Raw genomic sequence first — 10,858 nt, forward strand, 5'->3', positions numbered from 1 at the left:
GATAGCCGACCATCTTGAAATACTCAAAAACGATGATTTTGAGCAAGCTGTGAAACATTTTGCCACGTATCAAATCGTCCATCAATCAAAAAACAACCGTTTATTTGGCAAACAAAATCCTTTTAAAGTGTCTTACGTATAGGATAGAGTATATTTGGCGTGAAGTCGAAGAAAAAGGATTTATATCGATAGTGTGGCAATTTAAGAGACCTGTTCGAAGTTTTTCTTGAAGATTGGAGCTCTATCTGTCCTGCGAAATGTCAATAATTTATAGTGGTGAACAATTAAAACCCATGGACATGCTACTAGCTAGCTACAGTAGCCCTTTTGAGACGCGAAGATAATATTATGTACTTTGTACACTCTCCGCGCCTCTGGGCCCCACGGGCTAAGTGTCTTGACACCAACAATTTTTTGCACTAATGGAAGTTAATATAAACTTGTCCAAATTGAGCGAATGCAAGAAAATATAATGAGTACCTAAATAAAATACCAGACATGGACATTGTTGCAGATGGGCTTACAATATTTATAAATAAACTAGCTGACCCAGCAAACGTTGTTTTGCCGATGTTATAATCGCGATACAAAAGTAACTGTTGATCGTAGATGGGTGAAAATTTGAAGTTGTATGTATTTTTTAATGCTGACTTGCTGACACAAATTAGTTTGGCCACCCTTAACATTTAGGGGGATGAAAAATAGATGTTGTGCGATTCTCAGACCTACCCAATATGCACTCAAAATTACATGAGAATCGTTCAAACCGTTTCGGAGGAGTTCAAAGTATAACACCGTGACACGAGAATTTTATATGTTAGATGTAGGTACTAAAATTCATTAGAAGTAACTACTGTTGTTTTGTATTGGACAAATTTTAAATTTAACTTATTTTGATAAACTTTAATTCAACTAACATATTTAACTCCTGTAATCCTAGTTGTACAATAATATGGTATGGAAGGGTAACAACATAAGGGAAGGCAAATGTGTAACCCTGCAAGTAATCTGTACACTTAGATATATATTTTTTATTTATGTATTAGTATGCCATTGTTGGGTTTCCGAATAAATAAAGAAATAAATTACAATTCGTTTGCTGAATGCTATAATATTTGTGTGACTGTGTGTCTAGAGTTGTGTGCGTGTCCGTAGGTGGCTGAAGCGGGCATCCATCGGCCGCTCATGTCCGGCATCCACGGTCTTGACATTCACGGCGCCTACAGCATTCTGCTCTCGGGTGAGTGTCGAGATGCCAGGTGACGGGGTGGCGGGGGGGCGGGACGGTAGTGACAGACGGTCAGTACATTTGGCGTGTTGGTTGCAGACCGTGACGATGGTGTCAACGACTTGGGCCACGAGTTCACGTACTGTGGCAGCGGCAAAAGTGACTCCACGCACCAAACGCTGACCAGGGAGAACATGTACGTGCTAGGCCTTCCCACACACATCACCACCACCCAGCTAACACCACTCGGTCTCCTCAAAGGCTGACAACCTGGCGACACAACTAAAACATCTTGTATCTCAGATCTAGAACATCGATATATCGCTTTCAACTACACTTACTGCTCGCTTGCACCCTGTTATATAAAAATCGGATAAAATAATATCTGATCGTCTCCTCTCCTCATGTTTAGCCTTGTCTCTGAAGTCCTTCGTTAAAAATTCGCTACGGAACTCCCTATTGATATAGTCCGCGTGACTTTTTTTTCCTCGCCGGCCAAGTTCCACCAATCTGATCCAGCCGCAACTTAGGGACGGCTAGACAGAGAGAGAACAGATACTCTAACGCATACTACATGCATACTGCATATTATCCTTTTTTTTTCATTTTTATTGATATTAGAATATTCTAATCTATATTTTTGCTGCTACGAAATAACAGGTATGAATTCTCCATAAAATGCCTTTTTATGGGCTTAAATTTTCCGAACATCTACGACTACATCATTGTAAGAAAGTAAAGATTTTAACGAATTGAAAGCACACAAACTTTTTCAAAAGAACTGATATTTTAACGGGTGAATTTTCGATTAAAAATAAGGGTTTTTTTTCCGATATTTGAGTCAAAAAAAGATGAAAAATAGATATTTCAATTCAAATAAATTACAGTGTATTTGGGACATAAAAAGGGAACTTTTTACAATATTTGTGTAACAAAGATGTAGATCTTGTTAATACCTACAACTTTGCAATTTAATTTTTTGCCATAGGACTTGTTGTTTTGTCGGAAATCAAGATAAACCGTTTTTTACCCTAAAACATCCCCCTTTTCCACTTGCCCACCTCCGATCGTCCGTAATTTATTTTTACTTCAATTATTGTTATATTCTCGACCTTTCCGGTCGGTTTCATCCTACTGTTATTTTTTCTGTTTCAAAAATTATCAACCCTGGTCTACTGGGCTTAACCAGAAAGTTCTCGAATATTTATTCCCAGACATATATTATTATGAAGAGTTCAGCTTCGAGTTCGACACCAAGAAGCGAAGAACTTCGAAGAGATAAAACTGCGAATATTGTGTTGTGTTACAGGGGGATGGTTAGTGTGCGTCTCGTAAAGTAATTAATTTCATAGTTTGGTGTGTTTCATCAGTTCATTATTGTCGTGTATTTCAAATTCGAGTGCACTCAGTATTGTATGTATCGAATAGCTTGGATGTTTATAAGAACGCGAATAATGTGACAAGTGATTATTTATTGAGTGGATATTAAGTGTGCGTGGTTTGATGGATTATTTATTGGTGGATATTAAGTAAATAAAATAATTTTTGTCAGTGTTGTGTTTGTGCGTTATAATTTTTTTTCGTGTAGTCATAATCCCTCTGGTAATATATTTAATAAATCCTTAAAGCTCCTAACTCGTAACGGAACAGAAGCGCAAATTGTGTGTTAATAGAGTTGAGATATTGTTTAAAATTTTAAGTGGACATGCGAGTGTCTGCAGAACGATTTGGCGGTAAATAAAGGGTCGCGAAGGGGGAGATGCGCCGGATGAGTGACCCTATTGGCTTAGACGTTGACGCTGCTCCGAAAACGCAGTCAAGAACAAAATTTAATTTAATGTCAGTCTAAAATATTGAGATAAGAGACAAGCCTATAATGCAATTGTCGCCTTTATTAAGTTTAAATACCTAAATTGTAAAAATATAACCTTATAATTACTATCACACAACACTATGTCGTATATCATATTTTTTTATGAAAATAAGGGTAAACAGTAATGCTTACACATTTCTGCTTTACGGCAGAAATAGACGCCGTTTTGGTACCCATAATCTAGCCGGCATCTCGACATCGAGCCTCCCACTGGTAGTTTAATTGGTAAAAATTATAACAATTTAAAAAGAATTTGCTTTTTGTGTATACTTACCGTCACTGTGGTAGGGGCGCGATCTGTTCACGTCGTCTGTGGGTGGTACTATTTTGTATTTGTGTGTTGGACAGGGCGTTGGCGAGGAACTGCGCGGTGCAGCTGAGCAAGAATGGCGCTGACGCGGGCAAGGACTGGCGGAGCGGACTTCCGGTGCGGGTTGTGCGCGCTTTCAACAATAAGAATGACGTCACCGAGCTAGAGCCACACAAGGGATACAGGTGGGCCACTCGAACACTCATACTGTTGTGTTACGATAGAAAGGGCGCCTGCGGGCGAGGCGGATTGTACCATCTCCGTCGCCAGTTGTGGACGAGTGATGACGGTCTACATCAGACAGGCTGTTTGCTCGTTTCGGCAATTCCTCACATGAAATGAAATATATACAGGACATAAGATTCTTTAAAGTAGTCCGCAGAATGTGTAATTGAAACATATTGAAATACAATGGCACGCGCAGTGCTACGTTACAATAATAAGTAAAATAAGTACCGCACTTATTACGCACGTGAAGGTACCACTTCCATCCCCGGGACTTCTCAATTCTTCCACAATAACTCGCCGCCCGAAGCGTCTGCACTATGAACTGATCCAATACAATGATTTACCAACAGGTATACTGTTTGCGGTCGCCTTCATTACCACGCAATACATTAAACTCTCTAAGTACAGATAACGCACGAGTTGAATGCAGAGTTCAGGAATGCGATAGTGCTTCAACTTTATTATAATAATTGATGACCATAATCATGAGTGTGTCGATAAATTTAAACAATGTTTAAAGTTTACCATTTGACAATAATTTAAAATGTTGAAACAAATATTTTATTATTGATCCATTATTTTAACCATGTATAATTAAATGTCAAGATTTTGTTCTGCCTTTTCTCAAAATTTTTCACAATTTGTCGTGCTTAGCGACGAATAAAAACTCGTTTGAAGAAACGGAACCTGATTTTTGCAATGATTGATCCGAGAATGGACTCAGTATTTTAGCCATAACACGGTACAGCACTTCACTATAGGCGCGCGAGGCGAGGCGTACCGAGTAAAGTAAAAAATATAATGTATAAATAATCTAGTGATAGGTAGTAGAATACGTTTAAAATTATTTAGTTTTATTTTATTTCCTACGTATTATATTTCACTTTAAGAACGATCAGGCGGAGGGGATATGCGGGGCCCCGTTTTAAGCGGAGCCTGTAGCAATTGCTACTCTTGCTACATGGTTAACCCAGCACTGTGCGTTGTTATTTATTGTAGAATTATCACTCGACAGATACGATGGAATATACAAGGTAGTGAAGTACTACCCGGAAGTGGGAACATCTGGCTTCAGAGTGTGGAAGTATCTGCTGCGGAGGGACGACCCCAGCCCAGCACCCTGGGGGCAAGGCCCCGTTGTAGTGAGTATACTGCAGTACTATCTGTCTGTTAGTCCTTGCTTTATATCTGGTGCAGTGTGACCGCACCCGCGTGGTATCTGGAGCCCGGCTGGGCTTGAGACAGTACTGACACTATATCTAGTGAGGGGTGGTGAAAATCGAGACAAGAACTGATACTTCAACAAGTCAATGAAGGAGTGCACCTTTGATGACACGAGATAGAGGATATACAGTGCAATAGATATATTGTTGATTACAAACACTCTTATTGCAGAACACAAAGCGAATATTGAAAGCGAGACGGAAGAAGCGTCCGTTGGAGCCGAGTACGAGCTCCCAACCGAACTCATCGCCCAACTCATCACGCGCCCCGTCACCGGACTCATCATTCACCACGTCGCCCGAGCCGGTCGACAAAAAACAAGATTTGGAAACTCAAAGTAACTATCACTTATACACACTTTCTGAAGATGCATGAAAAAGATGTAATTATTAGAAAATAAACTGAAATATATCAAATAAAAATACAGAAAGAATAAGATTATTGTACTAGTTCTGGTACCTAAAGGCTTAGTAGATTTATTCTCTTGTCAGTGAACAGAAAGTAACAAAAAGTAAATGGCGGTTACGTGAAAGGTGCTGCACACTTTTTTCAAAATACCTAGTGTAGACATAAATACTGAAACAAAGAAATAATATTGTATTGCAAAAAACATTTATTACTTTTACAGTGTGTTAGTTTTATACATAGATAAAAAACAATTTAAAATATAAAAAGCTAGTTCAAAGTGGTCTTCATTGGCTGCAATATAGTCCTTTAAATGTTGAGGACAGTTAGCAATAGAAGCACGCACTCTTATTCATACACGCACCATGGGAAAACTCTTCACTGCCAATCGTACCGATTGTTTTAGGGACTCCAAATTATCATGGCGTTTAGGGCAAGCCGTACTCTCTAAAAGTGCCCATAAATCATAATTCAGCGGATTAAGATCACGACTAGACGACGACCAGTCTTCAGCTATGAAGAAGTCAGAAACATTTGTTTCCAACCAAGACTGGGTAGACCGAGGTTTATGAGTCGGCGCCAAGACTTGCTGTAAGAAAAATTCCTGATTATTGAACATGGTGTTGTTAAGGGACTTCACTGCCTTCTCAAGAATGGTATCTTGATACACTTGTATCGATGTTGTGATACCTTTTCAACAAAAGTATCTCCCGATAAAAAATCTTTTGCTTTCCGACAGGATTTCTTCTAATTCTTTGCCTTACTACTTTGAACACCTTTTTCGTACGAACACTACGTGGACGGCCAGATCTTTTCCTGTCACAAACAGAGACCTCCTCTGTTGTACCTATTAATAGGTTCTCAAACATTTTACTAATACCAAGCGTATGGAGAGTTTTAAAAATTGCATTTGGCTCCATACCTACTTTGTGTAATGCAATAACAGCGATTCGGTTCTCTTTATCACCCCACTCCATTTTAATATCGCAAAATATTGTACAATGTATTGGCGCCAAAATGAGAAAATTCAATAACCAATCATATAAAATGACTGATTCCAAATTCAAATGTAATAATTTTAATAGATAGTTTTTTTTTCAAACAAATCAAATCTTATAACTATATTAACTGGTATAATACTATCACTACATAAAATTAACACTATCACTACGTGGAAGCATACCAAGAATACTTGCAGCATTTCCGCGTTGGATAGCTAGGCTGATCCGTTGACCGAAATGGCTACGAGCGCTTGAGTTTCCAGTAGCCTAATTGAGTCGCGAAGATATTATTTAGAACATTCTCCGCGCCTCTGGGCCCCACGGGCCAGGATGTATCTCGACACCAAACGGCACAAAAATGTATGTCTTCGGCAGTCGAAGCAGCATCCCCAGCACCAACTGACGTAACTTGAATATGAGAAGGAGCCAGAGAGTCGACGCAAGTCGCATCCCACACCAGCGCCCTTCCCCGTCCCCCCTAAATTAAATCTCAAAAATTAAATCTGTTAAGTTTATATATTACATACTATACATTTGAGTCTTTGAAGTACGTTTTTTAACATGGTTTTTTTTATATGCTTCTTAAATATGATCCCAGAAAAACAAATGTGTTACGAAATTTATAAGAATTGTAAAAAAACGTTTGTGTGGAAAAGGTTACTATAGCATAAACTATTTTCTTAATGACACCACGGACTGGGAATAAAGCGAACACCCTCAGGCTCTTTAATTATAAATGTTTATTGTACGATATCACATTGTAATCCATATCTTTATGTATAAAAAAAGCCCGCTGAGTTTCTTGTGCCTATTCTTCTCAGGCCTGAGGCAGTCTTTTTTGAATGGGTGGTAGTTTTTGACGTTCAATATGTGATTTTAAATCCTATTTTGAATAAAAATATTTGAATTTGAATTTATGTTTATATTTACTGTAAAGAACTTGAGCGAAGCCGGGGCTCGTGTCTATATTATATATTGTGATCATTCCGAAATACGTTTTTTGCCCTTTGTAACTCATTAACCTTGATTACACAATATGTCCGATAAATTATCCATAAAAATCCGACTCATATTGATCAGCAAGATTTAATTCCAGACACAACAGCGAAAACTCTCGGCCACAAGATACCTTCTATGTCCTTGGAGAGTTCAAAACTGAAGAAGGCTCAAAATTTTAATAGCTTAAGCTTAACTGAGAGAGAGGCCATCAAAGCTGACAAAGAAAATGTTAAGCTGTGGGACGAGTGTCTCGCAATTTGCGAAAAAAAAGGGAGAAAGGTGAGACGCAGCCGTTTCTATATATGGAACGAAGATTTAAACAACGCACCGTGTCGATATGTGTCGTTCTGATACATCAATACGATCGTCTGACAGCCGCGCGATCTGTAAGAAATTTTATTTATGTTATTATGAAGTTGAAACTAAAAGCATTGTTTAAATTGATCGACACACTTAAGAATATGGTCAACAATTATAATTAGGTCACAGCACTATCGCATCCTGAACCCTGCATTCAATTCGCGCGTCATCTCTAGTGTTGTTCGTTTTTAGGGTGACACCCGTTTGTCGAGATGACGTCACTTAACATCTTTCTCGTACCATTACTTACAACAATAGCTATTCAGTATTTTGGATATATAACACAATATGTGTCTATATTCTTTTAGAACAAGGGTTTTTTACATCGTGTCTGACCAAGGTCATCTGGACTTGACCTCTGTTCAGTGTCATTGTTGTTTATAATGATAAACGTGAGCGCGTGTCACAGAAGTTCGAGGAGTACGTGACCGGACACTTCCTGTGTTCCAACTGCCAGGAGGAAGCGGTCGGCCCCGCCACCACCGCCTGTCTGCACAATTACTGCCTGGTGAGTGACTTCATCTCCCTGTGAGTGGATTGCTGTCGTTGATCTTAGTATGTCTCGATCATATCGAAGCTTAGTAAACAATTCTCTCGGAGGCGATATCGATGACATGGTGCTTACTAACTATCATGACAACCCCATTTGCGAGACAAAACATTTAACTTTGTGACGTTATCACTACATGGTATAAAACAAAGTCGCTTTCAATGTCCCTATGTATGCTTAAATCCTTAAAACTACGCAACGGATTAAGATGCGGTTTTTTTTAATAGATAGAGTGATTGAAGAGGAAGGCTTATATGTATGATAGCATCCATTAAATAGTGGAGAAATACTGTTATTTTTGAGGTTTCTATTGTGATGTAAATAATCCGCTTACATTTCAAACGCAGACTTAAACCTACGAGATTTATCAAAATAATGTATTAATTATTGTACATATTGAAAAGGTCTACAGAAAACTCCGCTATGGTTTATGCCTATCTCTTATAATGTATATCACACAATAACATTTTTGTGTCATTTACTGTTTACGACAAATAATGCCTAATTTTTTTGAAACGATTTTAACCGATACAGCATTAATTCTTATCTAATTAAATACCTTAAATATATTGTTGATTTAATATAGATATGGCCTTTTACAGCATATGATTTAAATGAATATATTTTCGAAGATATTACAGATTTAAAATGTTGCGGGACGTAGCGTTTGCGGCGGTTCCGTTTAGCAGAAAGCTTTGAATTGATTAACAGACTGTATCATAACTGTGTGTGTCTATGTAAGTAAGGAATCTGGTGTGTAATTAATCGAAAATAATAATAAAATTTCGTTTGTTTGTTTTTATAAAAAAGGATTCCTTTTGTTTTAAGTTTATTTTATATAAAAATTTAGATATTTTACTTATCGATTGAGGCACTACGAAAATTCTGGCGCCTCAGCTAGTATTAAATAAAATAATAATAAATTTCTATTATCTTTCATTATTTCTATTTTGTTTGTGGACAAATTGAATACTGCTGAAACTGAAAACAATAATTGTATCCAACAGTAGATATAACATTAGTTTGTATTGAAGTATTAATATGTAAAAACATAATTTCAGAAATGTCTCAAGGAAGGTTATAAGTGGAAAGACAACCTGCATTGCCCGACCTGCCAAGTAGGTCTTATCAGAGCAACTTTATCGGAAAATGAAAAGTTAACGCGGGCGCTACGAACTGTACTGCCCAGATACCACGCCGCGGAAGACCTGAAGTAGAATTGCCCTCCAACTAATGTGGTCACACTAAAGAATTACTTTCTGGAATAACATTTCAGACGTAAAAAGGTACAATGAGTATGACAACTTTCAATTTTAGCTAGTACGTTAATCAATCCATTAAAATAATTCGCCATCAAAAGAAAAACATTGTCAGCTTTGAACACATTTGTAAACCGAGTTTTTTTGTGACAATAAGGGACGAGACGAGTAGGACGATCAGCTGATGGTAATTGATACGGCTTGCACATTACAATGCAGTGCCGCTCAGGATTCTTGAAAAACTCAATAATTTTGTGCGGCATTATAATAGCACTCGTCACCTTGAGGCATAAGATGTTAAGTATTTTTTCCCAGTAATTTCACAAGCTACTTCTAGCTTCACGGCGAAAAAGCCGCCGATATGGTACCCATATTCTAGCCGGCGTCTTGTGCAAAGGAGTGTCCCACTGGTAAATGTCCTTTGAAATATTTTTCATTATTATTGCTAGATATTTTTTGAAGACTGTAATGTACAATGCGACATGATATTGTAGGTATTGAACAGCTTGATAACTATTCAATTGTCAAATAACATTTGAATATACAAAATGTTTAGATTAACAAGAGCGACATCTCAAGTAAATTTCCTAATATGGGTTATTATAACAGGTTATCAACTCTAAAATGGATCCTGTAGATGAAGCCACAATTTGGGAGTTGAACAAAGAATACAAGATGTTATGACGATACGTCACTCGAACGGTTAGCTCAGTTGGCAGAGCACTCGCACGGAACGCGTGGGTTCGAGTCCCGCATCGTTCATAAAATTTTGTTTTTAAATTTAATTTGTCTGTTAATCCTAGAAGTAAGTGTCATCACTTTAAAAACATAACAAATTATTCAATTGTCAATCATTTACATACACTCAATTCTATTAGTTTTTAGATTTCTTTCGAATCCATTGCTGCTGACTTAGTTGAAGATAAGGTGTTCCAAGCATTTCGATGAAAAAGAAAAGTATAAGAACTACAAGGTGTTCTACTGCAAATTACGTCGGAATGCTGTACCAACAAAGGTATACAATATGTTTACCTATTATTTTATTCATACTTTTATTTTTGAGTACTAATCAGATAACTGTCACTTTGTTTTAGGAACTGCATACTTTTTAAAAAGATGGAAGTCAGAATAGTAATGATGACTTCAATGATCCTCACGATTTGAATACGACATAACTAGTTTGTAATTTGACATATTATGCAAAAAAAAAGTACTTAATTCTTATAATTTTTATTTTTGATCTACTTAAGTAGAATCTGAACCTGCCAAGTTCAACATACAGGCCACGTACCAATCACTTATTTGCAGTTTTTCCTTGGTAAATCAGTAAAGAACAAAAAAGGACCGGTGCCAAAAAAATATACATCGGAATTTGGAAAGTTTTGTCTAACATTAGACTATTACTCACCTTGAGCGTACAA

At 37.4% G+C, this 10,858-nt stretch overlaps 1 protein-coding gene across 1 annotated transcript; it reads left to right on the plus strand.

The window, feature by feature from the left end:
• Positions 1-952: 952 nt before the first annotated feature.
• On the plus strand, positions 953-10,608 carry LOC126978891 (E3 ubiquitin-protein ligase UHRF1-like). The gene is made up of 12 exons (XM_050828006.1): positions 953-1,003; positions 1,156-1,240; positions 1,328-1,424; positions 3,450-3,596; positions 4,655-4,781; positions 5,035-5,200; positions 7,366-7,547; positions 8,038-8,136; positions 9,240-9,464; positions 10,047-10,242; positions 10,323-10,452; positions 10,532-10,608. Exons 1-9 carry the CDS (start codon positions 953-955, stop codon positions 9,393-9,395), a joined length of 1,110 nt encoding a protein of 369 aa, XP_050683963.1. The 3' UTR covers positions 9,396-9,464; positions 10,047-10,242; positions 10,323-10,452; positions 10,532-10,608.
• The last annotated feature ends 250 nt before the right edge of the window (positions 10,609-10,858 follow it).

Source organism: Leptidea sinapis, chromosome Z (genome assembly GCF_905404315.1).
Source record: "Leptidea sinapis chromosome Z, ilLepSina1.1, whole genome shotgun sequence".
NCBI lineage: Eukaryota > Metazoa > Arthropoda > Insecta > Lepidoptera > Pieridae > Leptidea > Leptidea sinapis.

Bases quoted from the DNA above. Each gene is read 5' to 3' on its own strand.
- LOC126978891 (XM_050828006.1), top strand. From the start codon at position 953: ATGGTATGGAAGGGTAACAACATAAGGGAAGGCAAATGTGTAACCCTG. The intron at 1,425-3,449 runs GTACGTGCTAGG...TGTGTTGGACAG, and splicing joins ACGCTGACCAGGGAGAACAT to GGCGTTGGCGAGGAACTGCG. The intron at 5,201-7,365 runs GTAACTATCACT...ATTTAATTCCAG, and splicing joins ACAAGATTTGGAAACTCAAA to ACACAACAGCGAAAACTCTC.